At 42.6% G+C, this 19433-nt stretch overlaps 1 protein-coding gene across 1 annotated transcript in view; it reads left to right on the top strand.

Moving 5' to 3' along the window:
- The window catches only part of MYO16 (myosin XVI), a 701007-nt gene that overhangs the window by 632317 nt on the left and 49257 nt on the right, over nucleotides 1-19433 (top strand). Inside the window, exon 34 of the mRNA XM_069757932.1 lies at nucleotides 14583-14671. Coding sequence (XP_069614033.1) covers nucleotides 14583-14671 — 89 coding nt within the window. The remainder of the gene's footprint in view (nucleotides 1-14582; nucleotides 14672-19433) is intronic.

Here is a 19433-nt window from a genome sequence, read left to right as displayed (position 1 = left end):
CAGGGGCTGATCTTCTCATCGCCTTCTGTGATTCCACGGCCCCTCAGCTGCCTCCGATCTGTGAATGGCAGGTCACTGCTGAGATTTCAAACAGAGGAGACAAGTCATGCACAGACCAGCCAGAGGTAGATAGGGGGGCCAGGGAATCACTGAAATGGAGGTGAAGACTCAGCCCCTGTGCACCAAAATCTAATTATCAGAATAAAATTCAAATGATGATTAAAGAAGAGTATTTCTTTACCAAAGGTTTAATATAATCATGTATTACAGGACCACTACAGACATGTCTTACTTTATAAAATTGTGCTGACAGGTTCTCTTTATAAAATAAGCAAATTAATACATTTTATCAATGTAAACTACTATTTTGATTTAAAAAAAGACAAATTTGAGTGGGCACCATCCATCTAAATGAAAGAGACGGGGGGATCACCTGATGCATATTCATAACAACCAGCAGCAAAGAAAAAGTACATGCACCAAGAAAAATGGGTTTACCACACCAATAGTATTACTACAAAAAATGCAAAAAGTTTTTATTGATAAACAGCACCACACAAAGACTGTAATTTAAAAACAATTAAAAAGCCTCCATAACAAGCTGGAGGGTTTCGGGTCCATTCAGAATATGAGTTAAATACTCAAGATAACATTGTACAGTCTGTATCAGCTAGTATGCATATATATTTCTAAAAGTGACCAAACTCACAATGATGTAAACCAAACAATATATGCATGCTGTTTTCCCCCTTTCAGAAACAATAAAGCAAGGTCTTTATCTCAGGTATCCTATTCAAAAATTGGGGCAGTTAGCATAGTTGTACAACAATAACTCCCACAGTTGGTGGGGAGACCTCACCGTCCACAGTATATGTTAGAGACTAAATACCCAGATATTACCAGTCTCAAACAAGATCGGACCCGATATAGTGTTCCCACACCGTCAGGCAGGTCATCTAGATATTTAGCAAAGCAGGCTGTAGTAATGTTAGACCTACACGTATCGACGCTTAAAGCGTCTTCCTCCATGGACCTCATTCTAGGGGCAGAGCCTACTCAGGGCGTGTCTACCTGTTGTCGCTCCCGGAGACTGAGGCTTTGTCAGAGTACATTAGGGAGAATCTGGCAAGGGGCTTGATCAGAAAATCGGTGTCCCCTGCTGGGGCAGGTTTCTTCTTTGTCCAAAGGAATTATGTCCGTGTATTGACTATATGGGCTTCAATGCCATCACTGTCAAAAATATATATCCATTGCCGCTAATCTCCAAGCTCTTTGATAGACTGCTGGGAGCTAGGATATTTACCATGTTAGACTTGTGGGGGGCTTACAATTTAATTCGTAAACACGAGGAAAGACAAATAGAAAACAGCCTTTAATACCTGGGATGGTCATTACGAGTACCTAGTAATGCCAATCGTCTCAGTAATGCCCCCGCAATCTGTCAGGATTTCATGAATGACATTTTTCGGGAGATGTTATCCATGTCAATGGTAGTATATCTGGAGGACATTCTAATCTTTTCTCGAGATATCGACTCCCACCAAAAATATATATGTAGGGTCTTTGAGCTCTTGTGTGCAAACTCTCTTTATGTAAAACTGGAGAAATGTGTTTTTGAGCAAGAGTTCCTACCATTCATAGGGTATATTATTTCTGCCAAGGGTTTTACTATGGACCCTGCCAAGCTGGATTCCATTTTAAACTGGCAAGAGCCTCACTCTCTTAAATCGGTGCAGTGCTTTATGGGGTTTATTAATTACTACTGCCAGTTCATACCTCAGTTCTTCACTTTGGCAGCCCCTTTGGTAGCTCTCACCAATAAGGGTGCTAACTGTAAGCAGTGGTCTCAGGAGGTCTCCAGTGCCTTTACATCTCTTAAGTTCCATTTCGCTAGGGCGCCAGTGCTGCAATCGACCTCATGTGGATAAGAACTTCATCCTGGAGGTGGATGCCTCTTTCATTGGTGATGGAGCAGTCCTTTATCAAAAGGATGCTCAAGGTCAAAAACATCCATGCTTCTTTTTCTCTAAGACCTTCTCACCAGCGGAGAGCAACTATACTATTGGGGACAGGGAGTTGCTAGCAATGAAGTTAGCCTTTTCTGAGTGGAGACATCTCCAGGAGGGGGCTCGATACCCCTTTAAAGTTTTCACAGACCACAAAAATCTCCTCTATTTACAGACCGCCCAAAGGCTGAACTCCCGTCAGGCCAGGTGGTCCTTATTCTTCTCCTGGTTTAATTTTACTATTCATTTTTTTCCGGAGAGAAGAATTTACGCGCCGATTCTCTGTCTTTTTCTGTAGTCTCGTCTGGAGATGGGGATGAGCAATATCGTATTGTCCCTTCTGAGAGCCTTCGGATGGTGGCTCCAGTGGCGCTTGAGCAGGTGTGTTATGAAAGGTAATTCAGTACCACAATGGACATAGAGGTCAGCGCACATACAGTGACCTGGCAATAACCCAAAAAACAAGAACGAGCTCTGAGCCCCCACATATAATGACTGTGAGTTAAGATGAAAAGACAAACGTAGAGATGAAATAGATTTAGCAAAGTGAGGCCCAACTTTCTGAACAGAGCGAGGATAGGAAAGGTAACTTTGCGGTCAACACAAAACCCTACAAAAACCACGCAAAGGGGCAAAAAGACCCTCCGTACCGAACTAACGGCATGGAGGTACACCCTCTGCGTCCCAGAGCTTCCAGCAAGCAGTAAAAAACAAATTGACAAGCTGGACAGAAAAAAACAGCAAACAAATAGCAAAGAGGAACTTAGCTATGCAGAGCAGCAGGCCACAGGAACGATCCAGGAGGAAACAGGTCCAATACTAGAACATTGACTGGAAGCCAGGATCAAAGCACTAGGTGGAGTTAAATAGAGCAGCACCTAACGACTTCACCACATCACCTGAGGAAGGAAACTCAGAAGCCGCAGTACCACTTTCCTCCACCAATGGAAGCTCACAGAGAGAACCAGCCGAAGTACCACTTGTGACCACAGGAGGGAGCTCTGCCACAGAATTCACAACACAGGTGCCACTGGGCAAGACTGGTGTTCCTCCAAATCTGCATCCGGAGGTCCTCTCGTGGGCACACACATCCAAATTGGGGGTCATTTCAGTACCAAAAGGACCACTGAGCTTCTAGCGAGGTCGTATTGGTGGCCTCGTATGGCCCATGATGTAAGAGATTATGTCTGTGTCTCATGTCCCAAGAATCGGTCATCCAGACAGAGACCTGTGGGCTTGCTTTATTCTTTACCATTAGCAGATAGACCTTGGGAGATGGTTGGGATGGACTTCATTGTGGACCTGCTGAAGTCCCATAATAACACAGTAATCTGGGTCATCACCGACCATTTCTCTAAAATGGTGCATTTGGCCCTCTTCCGTGCATACCTTCTGCACGAGCATTGGTGGTATTGTTCATAAAACATATTTTTCATCTACATGGGATGCCTGACAAGATTGTCAGTGACCGGGGTCCCCAATTCGCCTCTCGGTTCTGGAGGGAGCTCTGTAGTCTACTTAGTATTGAGCTTAATTTGTCCTCTGCGTACTATCCCGAGATGAATGGACTAGTGAAGAGGACCAATCAGATGCTGATCACATATTTCTGGCACTTCGTGTCTGCCAGGCATGATGATTGGTCACCAAGGTCAGAATTTGCGTTAAACAATGCAGTCTCCGATTCAACAGGGCAGACTCCGTTCCTCCTGAATTACAGTCAGCAGACGCGTGTCCCTGTGCCCATTCTCATTTCATCTTCCGACCCGAGGGTGGAAGACTGGACAGTGGAGGCTTGTGACATCTGGAGTCGCATGCTGGATGCAATTAAACAGTCTAAGGAGAGGATGAGGGTCTCCGCTGATGCGCATCATCATCCCGCTCCAGTATTTGCCCCGGGGAGATTTAGTGTGGCTTTCAGCTTGTAGCTTTCACGTAGAGTCCACTAAATTTGCTCCCCACTATTTATGTCCTTTTAAGGTCCTTGAGCAGGTGAATCCTGTAGTTTATCGCCTCAGTCTTCCACTGCACCTGAAAATCTCTGACACTTTTCATGTGTCTCTTCTTAAACTCATGTACATGGCCCTGTTTTCTGGGATCCCTGCTGGGGGTTCGGATATGTCCTTGGACGATTTTGGAGTCAATGCCATTGTCGGGTTTAACTTGGTTCATGGTTAAAAAAGGTTTCTGGTAGACTGGAGAGGTCATGGACTGGAGGATAGGACCTAGGAGCCTATAGGGCACATTCTTGCCCCCAAGCTTATTGCGGCTTTCAAGCGCAGCGAGGTTCGCCAGGGGGTGGGTTGCTAGCGGGGGTAATGCTATGTGTCAGGATTCTCCCGCTGCACAGGGCAGATCCCAAGCCTTGCATGCTTCAACAGTCTCCCATTCAGCTGTGGCCACTGCAGGTGCTGCTGAGCATAGACGTCTGTCTCAGCATCATGCTCAGGCCCGAGCTGTTCGTCTGGTTACTGCTGGCCCTTCAGCCAAGCCTTTGGTAACCAGCAGTAGGCAGCGACAAGCAAACACTCTGGTGACTAAGTCCAGAAATCACTCTACTGAGCATGCTCATGATGTTGCAACGTCTCCATGGTAGTTGGTCGTCAGCTGCTCTGGTGATGTGGCAGTGCTGGATTGGTCTGCGAGCAAAGTCCTTTCCGACTGGACATAAACTGAACATATGAAGGAGTCTCAGAGGTGCACGCTGGCTCGCTAGTATCATCTTTGTTCATGTGTGTACAGGACTTTTCTCTAGTGTAGTGTTTGCCAGCATGTGCTCAGGGTTGGCAGAAAGCCGTTAGAATTCAGGCACCTCTGGAGAGGAGTTTGTCTGTATGAATTCAGGGCTGGCATTTAGCCATTAGAATTCTGGCACCTCCGGAGAGGAGTTGGTTGAGTGCACTTGCTGATTGTGCGACCACTGTCTGCCTTCCCCGTTAGTAGGTCATGTTCCCCAGTGAGGTAACCAGGGATCAAGCCTAGTGCCATATTAGCTCTCTTGCAAAACATCTATTCCATTACTGTGTGCGAGTGACACAGCTCTAATGCAGGGCATCTTCTCCATTACTGTGTGAGTGACACAGCTCTATTGCAGAGGATCTGTTCCGTTACTGTGTGCAAGTGACACAGCTCTATTGCAGAGCATCTATTCTGTTTCTGTGTGTGAGCGACACAGCTCAGCAGCAGAGCATCTGTCTTGCTTCTGCTAGCGTGTTCATTTCTGGTGCTGTTCACTGAGTAGCGTTTAACTCAGTGTGTGCAAGCAATCTCTCGCTGTGTGTTCCGCCATTGTTCACACTAGCTGCAGTTTAACATCTCTGCCCTGTGGACTCCGCATTGCGATTGCACTTCTCTATTAAATTTATTTAGTGCAATTCGCCAACCCTAACACTGTGTGCTTATAGCTTTATTTTTTAAATTTGTTAAGGGAACACCTGTCTTGAATTTATATTAAGTTACTTAATGTAAATTTTTACTAGAATGTCAATGTCTGCTCTAATTTTAAAGTGCAAATATTACTTTGTACAGCACAATGAATATTTAAATGTTGCAGACAATCATATTCCACGTAGTTGTATGCATTAAAAATGTATACTGTGTGTATACTATATTATACTTCTTTTAGAAGTATACTGTATACAATATCCCACCAGTGTAGGCTCCAAACATGATGTGAACAGAGCCATAGTGAATCTTATAAGTCCATGGTATTTAAAAGTGAACTGTTGCAACATGTATCATACATTTTGTGGAGTTAAGTCACAAAATTGTAGATAACCTGTAACACATAATATTTTGATCTATTAATGAAAGTCACAGATGATGTTACATTCAACAAAAGTTTCTATATGTACATAGTTGTGATAGTGATAGCAAAGTGTTTACACAAGTGTACGCAAGGGAAACTTTTCAGAAAGTAATCAACAGTTTAATTTATCTTTCCAAATTGCATTGGCTCTGACTTAAAGTCACTTATCTGGGTTGACGCACATCAATGAACTTTTACACACATGGAAACTTTACTTTTGTGATAAAACATCTTATCTAGGTGCTGTTCATAGAAACAGGCAGATGAATCACTGATGCCATGGCCCTAGATCAAGGCTTTACAATGATAAAATGTCTGTTCATTGAGTGTAAATGTTGTTTTTAATTCCTCGAACATGGCTTTGGCATTCTCATAGTAGATGGCAAATATTTTATATACTCAGTTTTTCTGGTGCCTATAGTCAGTGTGGTATAAGATGTCTAAAATATAATATTAGCATCATTCTAGAAACTAGACTTTCAGATTAAATATTTTATAAACTACCATTCAGAAGGTGTCGTTACGATGTATGCAATATTTTTACAATCTAACCTAAAAGAGAAATGTAATAATTCTTAAAGGACAAGATCTATTTTCTGCCTTAAATGGGTTGTTAACACAAAATGAACATTTTCCTGGTGGCTTGGTATGTAAAAAAAAAACAAAGGAATACTCACATCCCAGCACTCACATGGGTGTTTACGTCGGAAGGGAGATGTCACCATTCAAGCAGCAGGACCACTGCAGTCTGTAATTGGCAGCCATGATCAGGTGAATTCCACAGGATGTCATCAGTGATTTCACAGATGATGCAGAGAGGAAGTCACTTGACTTCGAGCCAATCACAGGTCCAAGCCACTTTGGACAATAATGACTTCATGCTGGTGAAAATGGGAATCCTGGTAAGCGCCGGGAGGTATCGCTTTATTACTTTTTAACATAACTTTTCTTTTAGAGGGTCCATTCCATGGCATAAATCTGATGTGGACTCTTAAATTTCTGTTTAGAATGTGGATCCACATAAGTTCTGTAATTTTATGGGTCTAATCACCATGTTGATTTGCATTATTTATGAGAAAAATGGATGGTCACGATTATCCCACATTTTTTTTCCCCCATAAAGGTACAAATTGCCGTTAAAATTTTTTACAAGCCTGTGAGTGGATTATAATATGCCCTATTCACTTGCACTGGTTGCACATTGTTGCCAGATTTAAATAGTATTTGATATGTAAATTGGTGGATCCTCCGGAGTAATCCCACTGCTAGGCCCTGGCCTATGTACTCCAATCATAGACTGGTTTCAGAGGTATATTACTGCTGATACAGAGCGGAAATGGTGGTGACAGCTTAAGCATTCCACCAGCACCATAAATGTGCGGCTTGGTAATGGGGTAATCTGTATTTATGTTTTGATTTTATGGACAAAATTTGTTCATAAAACATCTTTATGTAGACTTTCAGCTTCATTTTCATGGGTTTTAGAAAAATAGTGCATTAACAGTTTAGGAATTTTGACTATTTTATACAAAGACTCTCTATCTTAACAGACTCAAAAGTTTGTAGTCTTGCACAGTCTTGTGCCAAACAATTGAGAATTATTCAAATCAGGAGAAATGCTATTTACTATTTTCATGTTTTGTGCTATCAGAAAATTAAATAATTAAGTGCAGAGGTTAAAGATCCATTTATACTTAGAAATTTATTGATTGATGCAGTAGTAGTTTTCTAATTATCTATCAGCTAAATACATCAGAAGCAAATAATTATTTGTATTTATAATCATGTATTATTATTGTTTATCATCACACTTATTTGATTATAGTCATTCATTCTTGTCCTGATAGTTTCTTGCTATGTGACATGTTGTAGTGAAATATGTATATGTATTGATGTATGACCAGCAGTAAATTAACATCTGTCCTTAGACGGCAGCTCTCACAAAGGTCATGGCCTATGTTATCTTGAGCAGGCACTCTCCTGGCCTCTAGTCACCCCAGGGGAAATTTTCTGAACACCTCTTAGTGACTTTGATGGGAAGAAGCGAAATTGACACTGTATATTTACTCTGATAAAGAAAGACTACACGAATAGTGTTCAAAGAAAAATAGTGTATTCATTGGTAAAATAGCCAGGATCCAGTCACAAACCAAGGATTAGAATATTAACCTGAGAGGCTGGTCTAGACATCTGACCCCCAGGTTAACTCTATAAATTAGGCTTTACACATAGAAAGATGTTCACAGATTGAGGGGCAGCCAAGCTGATGTGAGCCATTAAATATTCATCCCCCTCAGGGAGCAGAATGCTGGACTGCAAAGTTTAGATATTTCTGTAAGTTTTCTCCCTTTATTTTTATAACTGTTTTGCATATTTGTATGTCACTTCTTATTTTCATTTTTTTATATCTTTTATTGTAAGCACTGTACCTTTTCTATTAAAGCTTGAAACTTTAATAAGTTTGAACTTTGTATGCTCTAAATAATCCATAGCCTTAGTGTGTGATCCTGGTGATTGGCAGACAGAAGTAGTAGTATTTCCGGGACTCATCTCCCTGTTGTGAATTCCGCTCTTGGGCTCCCTCTAGTGGTTGTAAGTGGCACTTTTGTGAGTTCTGCTCTTGGGCTCCCTCTTGTGGTTTCTAGTGGTATGGCTGCTCCTTGGAGTTAGCTGTCCTCACCTGCCACCACTTATCGTCCCTTCTGCTCCGCTATTTAAGTCTGGCTCTTTCTTCAGCCTGTGCCACTTGTCAATGTCCCTGGCTGGATTCACATCTCTGCTTCGATTCTCCTGGTTTCCTGACCAGTTCTGCAAAGATAAGTTCTGGCTTTGCTCATTTCAGTCCACATGTTGTGGACTTATTGTTCTGTGCATTCTTTATTTGTCCAGCTTGTCAGTATGGATTTTTTCTGTTAGCTGGAAGCTCTGGGAAGCAGATTTACCCTCCACACCTTTAGTCAGGTGTGGAGATTTTGTAAACTCTGTGTGGATTGTTTTGTAGTTTTTATACTGACCGCACAGTATCCATTCCTGTCCTATCTATCAAGCTAGACAGGCCTCCTATGCTAAAATCTGATTTCATTTCTGCGTATGTTATTTTCCCCTCCTCTCACCGTCAATATTTGTGGGGGGCTATCTTTCCTTTGGGGATTTTCTCTGAGGCAAGATAGGTTTCCTGTTTCCATCTTTAGGGGAAGTTAGGTCTTAGGCTGTGCCGAGGGGTCTAGGGAGCGTCAGGTACCCCCCACGGCAATTTTTAGTTGCGCTGCTAGGTTCAGGGTTTGCGGTCAGTACAGATACCACCTCCTTCAGAGCTTGTCTCATGTTGTTCCTAAACCACCAGATCATAACAGTACAAGTGGCCAAAAATGAATTAAATGTATCTCAAAAGAAGGAAAAGAAAGTTCTGAACCATTTTTTTTTCTGTGCTTTGGTTTGCCTTTTTTTTTCCTCTTGATATCTGGGTGGTTCAGGATATATGTTTTGGCATGGATGTTCAGGGTTTGTTTTCTCATGTGGATCAACTTGCTCCAAGAGTACAGAATATCCAGGACTATGTTGTCCAGACTCTGGCTTTAGAGCCCAGAATTCCTACTCCTGATTTGTTTTTTTGGGACAGATCCAAGTTTTTGAACTTTAAAAATAACTGCAAATTGTTTTTTGCTTTGAAACCCTGTTCTTCTGGTGATTCCATTCAGCAGGTTAAAAGTCATCATATCCTTGCTGCGTGGTGATCCTCAAGACTGGGCTTTTTCTCTTGAAACAGGGGATCCGGCATTATTGAATGTAGATGCATTTTTTTCAAGCGCTCGGATTATTGTATGATGAACCTAATTCTGTGGATCATGCAGAAAAGACCCTGTTGGCCTTGTGTCAAGGTCAGGAAGCGGCAGAGTTATACTGCCAGAAATTTAGAAAATGGTCTGTGCTCACTAAATGGAATGAAGAGGCTCTGGCTGCAATTTTCAGAAAAGGTCTTTCTGAAACCCTTAAAGATGTTATGGTGGGCTTTCCTACGCCTGCCGGTTTGAGCGAATCTATGTCTCTAGCCATTCAGATTGATCGGCGTCTGCGCGAGCGCAAAGTTGTGCACCGTATGGCAGTATCCTCTGAGCATAGTCCTGAACCTATGCAATGAGATAGGATTTTGACTAGAATAGAAAGGCAGGAATTCAGACGTCAGAATAGGCTGTGTTTTTACTGTGGTGATTCGGCTCATGTTATCTCTGATTGCCCTAAGCGTACTAAGAGAGTCGCTAGATCTGTTACCATTAGTACTATACAGCCTAAATTTCTCTTATCTGTGACCCTGATTTGCTCATTGTCGTCCTTTTCTGTCATGGCATTTGTGGATTCAGGCGCTACCCTGAACTTAATGGACTTAGAATTCGCCAGGCGCTGTGGTTTTTCCTTGCAGCCTTTGCAGAGCCCTATTCCTTTGATGGGCATTGATGCTACACCCTTGGCCAAGGATAAACCTCAGTACTGGACACAGATGACTATGTACATGGCTCCTGCACATCAAGAAGATTGCCGTTTTCTGGTGTTGCATAACCTGCATGATGTTGTTGTGCTGGGATTTCCATGGTTACAGGAACATAATCCGGTGCTGGATTGGAAAACTATGTCGGTGACTAGTTGGAGTTGTCGAGGAGTACATAGTGACGTTCCTTTGATGTCAATTTCCTCTTCCCCCTCTTCTGAGGTCCCTGAGTTTTTGTCGGATTTCCAGGATGTATTTGATGAGCCCAAGTCCAGTTCCCTTCCTCCACATAGGGACTGTAATTGTGCTATTAACTTGATTCCTGGTTGTAAGTTCCCTAAGGGCCGACTTTTCAATCTGTCTGTGCCAGAGCATGCCGCCATGCGGAGCTATGTTAAGGAATCTTTGGAAAAAGGGCATATTCGGCACTCTTCGTCACCATTGGGAGTGGTTTTCTCTTTTGTTGCTAAGAAGTATGGCTCCTTGAGACCCTGTATTGATTATCGCCTTCTTAATAAGATCACGGTTAAATTCCAATACCCCTTGCCTCTGCTTACTGATTTGTTTGCTCAGATTAAGGGGGCTAGTTGGTTTACTAAGATTGACCTCCGAGGGGCATATAATCTTGTTCGCATTAAACAGGGTGACAAATGGAAAACTGCATTTAATACGCCCGAAGGCCATTTTGAATACCTTGTGATGCCATTTGGGCTCTCTAATGCTCCATCTGTGTTCCAGTCTTTCATGCATGATATTTTCCGCAATTATCTTGATAAATTCATGGTCGTATATTTGGATGATATTTTGATTTTTTCCAATGATTGGGAGTCTCATGTGAAGCAGGTCAGGATGGTGTTCCAGATCCTTCGTGATAATGCTTTATTTGTGAAGGGGTCTAAGTGCCTATTTGGAGTTCAGAAGGTCTCTTTTTTTGGTTTTATTTTTTCTCCCTCGTCTATAGAAATGGATCCTGTTAAGGTCCAAGCTATTCATGACTGGATCCAACCCACATCTGTGAAGGGACTTCAAAAATTTTGGGGCTTTGCTAATTTCTATCGCCGTTTCATTGCCAACTTTTCCAGTGTGGTTAAGTCCCTTACTGATTTGACGAAGAAAGGCCCTGATGTGACGAATTGGTCCTCTGAGGCTGTCGAGGCCTTTCAGGAGCTTAAACGCCGATTTACTTCTGCCCCTGTATTGCGTCAACCGGATGTTTCTCTTCCTTTTCAGGTTGAGGTCGACGCTTCTGAGATTGGGGCAGGGGCCGTTTTGTCTCAGAGGGAGTCTGATGGTTCTTTGATGAAACCGTGTGCTTTTTTTTTCCAGAAAGTTTTCGCCTGTGGAATGCAATTATGATGTCGGCAATCGGGAGTTGTTGGCTATGAAGTGGGCGTTTGAGGAGTGGCGACATTGGCTTGAGGGAGCTAAACACCGTGTTGTGGTCCTGACCGATCATAAGAATCTGATTTACCTCGAGTCGGCCAAGCGGCTGAATCCTAGACAGGCTCGATGGTCCCTGTTTTTCTCCCGTTTTGATTTTGTGGTCTCGTATCTTCTGGGATCTAAGAATGTTAAGGCTAATGCCCTCTCTAGGAGTTTTTCGCCTGATTGTCCTGGAGTCCTGGAGCCGGTTGGCATTCTTAAGGAGGGGGTGATTCTTTCTGCTATCTCCCCTGATTTGCGGCGGGTGCTTCAGGAATTTCAGGCTGATAGGCCTGACCGCTGTCCAGTGGGGAAGCTGTTTGTTCCTGATAGATGGACAAGTAAGGTAATTTCTGAGGTTCATTGTTCAGTGTTGGCTGGTCATCCTGGGATTTTTGGTACCAGAGATTTGGTTGCTAGGTCCTTTTGGTGGCCTTCCTTGTCTCGCGATGTGCGTGCTTTTGTGCAGTCCTGTGGGACTTGCGCCCGGGCCAAGCCTTGCTGTTCCCGCGCTAGTGGGTTGCTTTTGCCTTTGCCGGTCCCTGAGAGGCCCTGGACGCATATTTCCATGGATTTTATTTCAGATCTTCCTGTTTCCCAGAAGATGTCTGTTATCTGGGTTGTTTGTGACCGGTTCTCTAAAATGGTCCATCTGGTCCCTTTGCCTAAGTTGCCTTCCTCCTCAGATCTGGTTCCATTTTTTTCAGCATGTGGTTCGTTTGCATGGCATTCCGGAGAATATTGTGTCTGACAGAGGTTCTCAGTTTGTCTCTAGATTTTGGCGGGCCTTTTGTGCTAGGATGGGCATTGATTTATCTTTTTCTTCGGCGTTTCATCCTCAGACTAATGGCCAAACTGAGCGAACTAATCAGACCTTGGAGACCTATTTGAGATGCTTTGTGTCTGCTGATCAGGATGATTGGGTGTCTTTCTTGCCATTGGCCGAGTTTGCCCTTAATAATTGGGCTAGTTCGGCTACTTTGGTTTCACCTTTCTTTTGTAATTTTGGTTTTCATCCTCGTTTTTCTTCTGGGCAGGTTGAGCCTTCTGATTGTCCTGGTGTTAATTCTGTGGTGGACAGGCTGCAGCAGATTTGGACTCATGTGGTGGACAATTTGACGTTGTCTCAGGAAAGGGCTCAACGTTTTGCTAACCGCCGTCGGCGTGTTGGTCCCCGGCGTCGTGTGGGGGATTTGGTTTGGTTGTCTTCTCGTCATGTTCCTATGAAGGTTTCTTCTCCTAAGTTTAAGCCTCGGTTTATTGGTCCTTATAAAATTTCTGAAATTATTAATCCGGTGTCTTTTCGTTTGGCTCTTCCTGCCTCTTTTGCCATTCATGATGTTTTCCATAGATCTTTGTTGCGGAGATATGTGGTGCCCGTTGTTCCCTCGGTTGACCCTCCTGCCCCGGTGTTGGTTGAGGGAGAGTTGGAATATGAGGTTGAGAAGATTTTGGATTCTCGTTTTTCGAGGCGGAGGCTTCAGTATCTTGTCAAGTGGAAGGGTTATGGCCAGGAGGATAATTCTTGGGTTGTTGCCTCCGATGTCCATGCCGCCGATTTGGTTCGTGCTTTTCACTTGGCTCGTCCTGATCGGCCTGGGGGCTCTGGTGAGGGATTCGGTGACCCCTCCTCAAGGAGGGGTACTGTTGTGAATTCCGCTCTTGGGCTCCCTCCGGTGGTTGTAAGTGGCACTTTTGTGAGTTCTGCTCTTGGGCTCCCTCTTGTGGTTTCTAGTGGTATGGCTGCTCCTTGGAGTTAGCTGTCCTCACCTGCCTCCACTTATCGTCTCTTCTGCTCCGCTATTTAAGTCTGGCTCTTTCTTCAGCCTGTGCCACTTGTCAATGTTCCTGGCTGGATTCACATCTCTGCTTGGATTCTCCTGGTTTCCTGACCAGTTCTGCAAAGATAAGTTCTGGCTTTGCTCATTTCAGTCCACATGTTGTGGACTTATTGTTCTGTGCATTCTTTATTTGTCCAGCTTGTCAGTATGGATTTTTTCTGTTAGCTGGAAGCTCTGGGAAGCAGATTTACCCTCCACACCTTTAGTCAGGTGTGGAGATTTTGTAAACGCTGTGTGGATTGTTTTGTAGTTTTTATACTGACCGCACAGTATCCTTTCCTGTCCTATCTATCAAGCTAGACTGGCCTCCTATGCTAAAATCTGATTTCATTTCTGCGTATGTTATTTTCCCCTCCTCTCACCGTCAATATTTGTGGGTGGCTATCTTTCCTTTGGGGATTTTCTCTGAGGCAAGATAGGTTTCCTGTTTCCATCTTTAGGGGAAGTTAGATCTTAGGCTGTGCCGAGGGGTCTAGGGAGCGTCAGGTACCACCCACGGATATTTTTAGTTGTGCTGCTAGGTTCAGGGTCTGCGGTCAGTACAGATACCACCTCCTTCAGAGCTTGTCTCATGTTGTTCCTAAATCACCAGATCATAACATCTCCCGTGTGTTCGGTGAGTGGTGGCAGCGTGTCTTAGCGGGGTGCATGGTCTGTGTCGGGGGTGTGATTTATGCTCCAATTGCAGTATGGGACAGAGGCTGAATGCTGGACTGAGTGAGAGAAGATAAATTAACCCTTGCAGGTGCAACTCCCAGTCACGTGCTGAGAAGCAGTATGTTAATACAGATTGCTCTATGTACATGGATACACCAGTAGACCCATAAACAGACCATGCTTTCTACAGCTGGAAAAAGATGAATTCTCCCAGGACCGTACAGTGTCTCCACTTTTGGGGAATTCTGACAGAAACCCCTGATGTAGCGCTAGCGAGAAAGAGCTGTATAAGTGTGAACCTAGCCTTACTCTGGTGATGTGATATTTATTGCTATTATTTTACATTTATTTATTTTTATGTATTTTAGGACTATCTGGTGAAGAAATGAATTGCAAATATCGAAGTAATGCATCAAACTCTTCAATACCAAGAAACAAGGAAAATTCCAGCAGCCAGGTATGTTCCAATAAGTCGATACATATATTGTATGGTTTTATTATACTTTCAGGTGAATAAAGCTTGATTACTAGATAACAAAAAGTTATGCATTAGGAGACTCCATAATAGATTCCATCAAAAAAGCCAGAAAACGTAAGCTATTTTATTGCTGACAAAATGACGGACATTGCAACAAAAAACCTGCACCCCCTGCTATAGTTAATGGGATCCATAAGGCATCTTTGGTGTCCATCACATGATGTATGTAATATTGCCATCATTGTCATTTATCTGTTGCTATAACAGAACACAAAAATGGAAATAATGATACACTTGTACCACCGGCCTATAATGTGTTACCACTTACCATGTTCAGCGCTTCTTCAATTGTTAGTAAATTGAAAGATGTTTGCAATATCAAAGGTTGAAAACCTGAACATTTCCTGCTCTTAGTCTGGGTGGTACATACAACCTAAATAATGCTCTGAGATTTAAAAGGTTCTGGCTCCAGAATGATCCATTTACTTATATTAGTACAGTAGATTGTGAATAGTGATGAGTGAATATTTCAATGTTTGGTTCTGATTACAATTGCCAAATTTGCAATATTCGCTGATTTATTCGTCGAATATTCGGCGAACATAACTGAACGCCATTCAAGGCAACATTAGGCATAAACAAGCGCATGCACAACACCTTATATTGGCCCCAAAAGCTGCCAAAACACATCAAATGAGGGACAGACACCAGGAAAGTGGCCGTAATTCACCCACAGTATAAATTGTAGCATGGCACTGCAGCAATGAGCCAGTCATGAGGTATTGGGGTCGGGCCAGCATTTGCAGCTTTCAGATGAATGTCACAGTAAGACAAGATGGGTGAGGGATTGATGTAGGCCTCCTGTGCTGGGAGCCCTGATTCCACATGCAACGGCTCACCTGCTTTCATGCTCAGCCACACTCAGGTGGCACAAATATCATAAATTTTATAGACTACTATTGTCAGAAAAATCTAAGGACAGTAACATGAGTAGTTGACTCCAAGAAAGTGGAGGCCTGACGGTCTCGGAGGCCTGCTGCTACAAGCAACACACATGAAGGAGACCCAGCCAGGAGTCTGCACATTTACAAAACTTAGTGGCACACACCAACAAAGTGGCATCAATTTCACCACAATAGAAATAGTATAATAGGGACCAACAGGTCTTTGACTACGCCAAATCCAGCAGATGGACACCCAACCAGGAGTGTTCACATTTCTAAAAAATATTGTCAAACACCACCAAAGTTTCATGAATTTCACCACAGTAGAAATAGTATAATAAGGATCAACAGGTTATCCACTACATCCAATCCAGCAGATGGACACCTAACCAGAAGTGTTCCCATTTCCAAAAATTATTGGCAGACACCACCAAAGTGGCATGAATTTCACCATAGTAGAAATAATATAATAAGGATCAACCGGTTATCCACTACTTCCAATCCAAAATCATATCCAAAAAAAAACGATGACATAAGGTGAGAATGAACGTACAAAATACAATACTTTATTGTTAAAACATTATAGACCATACATGTAAGGAAGCAATAAAAACGAACAAAACAAGCTGAGTGTCATAAAACAGTAGCAAGAGGAAGGTAAGGGAAAGGTCCTAATTAGTGTTGAGCATTCCGATACCGCAAGTATCGGGTATCGGCCGATACTTGCGGTATCGGAATTCCGATACCGAGATCCGATACTTTTGTAGTATCGGGTATCGGTATCGGATCCATAGGGATGTGTAAAATAAAGAATTAAAATAAAAAATATTGATATATTCACCTCTCCGGCGGCCCCTGGACATCACGCTGGTAGCCGGCAGGCTTCTTTGTTTAAAATGAGCGCGTTTAGGGCCTGCGAATGACATCGCGGCTTCTGATTGGTCGCGTGCCGCTCATGTGACCGCCACGCGACCAATCAAAAGCCGCAACGTCATTCGCAGGTCCTAAATTCCTAGAATTAGGAGTTTAGTGAATGAGAATGACGTTGCGGCTTCTGATTGGTCGCGTGCCGCTCATGTGACCGCCACGCGACCAATCAGAAGCCGCAACGTCATTCGCAGGTCCTAAATTCCTAGAATTAGGAGTTTAGTGAATGAGAATGATGTTGCGGCTTCTGATTGGTCGCGTGCCGCTCATGTGACCGCCACGCGACCAATCAGAAGCCGCGACGTCATTCTCATTCACTAAACTCCTAATTCTAGGAATTTGGGACCTGCGAATGACGTCGCGGCTTCTGATTGGTCGTGTGGCGGTCACATGAGCGGCACGCGACCAATCAGAAGCCGCGACGTCATTCGCAGGCCCTAAACGCGTTCATTTTAAACAAAGAAGCCTGCCGGTTACCAGCGTGATGTCCAGGGGCCGCCGGAGAGGTGAATATATCAATATTTTTTATTTTAATTCTTTATTTTACACATTAATATGGATTCCAGGGCCTGAAGGAGAGTTTCCTCTCCTTCAGACCCTGGGAACCATCAGGATACCTTCCGATACTTGGTGTCCCATTGACTTGTATTGGTATCGGATATCGGTATCGGCGATATCCGATATTTTTCGGGTATCGGCCGATACTATCCAATACCGATACTTTCAAGTATCGGACGGTATCGCTCAACACTAGTCCTAATCCATAATCTCATAATAAAGGGGATATACAGTAACCCCATATAATTGTCACTGCAAGCGGTGGGATGTCCACTCCTGAAAAAATCAGGAGTAAGTGGTAGAAGCAATGGTTACTGAAAACAGCATTAAGCAGAGTAATCCCCACGTATAACTAGTATATGCAGTCAGCAGCAATGGAACCAAATTGGTACTGCTGCCACAAAGTATACCGCCGTTGGTACCACTCACATGTCAATATCAATGTGCACACATAAACATCAATCAATAGTCCTGAGGATTACCCACCGCAAGAGAGGACCCTCTACGAACCTGCCTCCGCCCCGCGTATTGTATTTTGTACGTTCATTCTCACCTTATGTCATCGTTTTTTTTGGATATGATTTTGACATTTTTGATGATAGGGTGTTGCTATAGTCCTATCTGCGGTACTATAAATATTTAATGATTACCAAGTATGTACCATGATCAGTAACACTATAAGTGTATATTTACTTCCAATCCAGCAGATGGACACCCAACAAGGAGTGTTCACATTTCCAAAAATTATTGGCTGACAACACCAAAGTGGAATCAATTTCACCACAGTGTAGATAGTATAATATGGACCGACAGGTCTTCCACTATGCCCAATCCAGCAGATGGACACCCAACCAGGAGTGTTCACATTTCATGCAATGGTCTTCCCCATATGATGGTTACTATCTGAGGTTAATTATCGTAAATTATTGTATTAGATCAAGTTAAAGTTCATTTTAATGATATTTTCAAGTACATTCCAACCACAAACTGCTAGATTTAAAATAGCATAATAAAGCATTCACAGCATTAATATTCATTCTGCACTTATTAAACACAGCATAAAACGGATTTGTAGCCCGTCTTTAGTAAATAAATATAATGTCTTTAGTAAATAAATATAGTATTCACACTCTCATTGCCATAATTCCTGATCAAACATTCATTATATTTACTACCTTGCTGACAGCCTACAATGCAACCATGTATCTTCAGGAACCTTCTTTAGTGCTTCCAATAACTCTCCATAGAATCGTTTCTCTGATGTTTATTTTAAACCTGCTTAATTAATGTAACAGAATTGGCACTAATTATAGGATCTTAGCATGATTACCAGCATATGGCTTGTTTTATCCAGAGCAAAGGAAAAAAGGAAAAACTTCTGCTCGTGTATGAAGTCTCCAGTCGTTTCACTAATGATAGCATAAAGATGGTCTTTTACTAACGTATACCGTGCATTTTGCAACAGTAATGTTGTATAATGCTTCACCGCATATTGAGTGTTTGGGAAATACAATTTTTCTGTTGATATTTTACAGTCACAATAACTTTTCAGTAATTTATTAGAACATATGTTTAGTCAGATTGTTATATTAATGGTCCTTAGAAGAGGAAAATATATAAAATCTCAGTGCTAAAATGTAACTAGACTTCATATAATGATATGATGGTTAAATCAATGAAGCAGGAACTGTAAAGATTTTTATACAGGCATCCTAAAAAAGTGTTCACGGCCAATGCTTCTGTCTCATGCAGCTACTTGCTATGTACAATTTGATTTTATTTACCGATTCAGATGGATACAACTGTAGCGAACAGAATGTCAGAGTATACTGCTCTGAAGTTTAATGTTGTCTGGTGACTATGCAGGCAGACCTGTATTGTATTCTCAGTAATTAACAGCCAAAATAAAGGGGAGGCACAGGAATGTTGCAGTAATTAAAATCATAAGCAGTTATTGGTTTCTTCATATCTAATTTAATGGGACAAATTTAAATTTTTACTATACAATATTATACTATATTATGACTATACTCTGGAAGGATTTTTAATTCATCACTAGTAGGATCAGTTCTTGAAAAGCATTTCTCCTCCTAAGCACTTTAGACATGTTACACATATAAGGCTGGTTTCACATTTGCAGATGGAGGTGCTGCAAAAGGCTGCATACATCCACCACCACACCTCCTCTGGTCAGCTCCGCCTATGTCGGCATGTGGCGTGTGTACCCTATCTTTACCATTAGGTACGCAGGCCATGTCGATGTATGTGGATGCCTCCGCATGCGTCGTTTTGACGGTGTGGTGACCGCAACA

This window comes from Ranitomeya imitator, chromosome 3 (assembly GCF_032444005.1).
Source record: "Ranitomeya imitator isolate aRanImi1 chromosome 3, aRanImi1.pri, whole genome shotgun sequence".
NCBI classification, from domain to species: Eukaryota; Metazoa; Chordata; class Amphibia; order Anura; family Dendrobatidae; genus Ranitomeya; species Ranitomeya imitator.
This window is presented reverse-complemented; position numbering and strand designations above follow the sequence as displayed.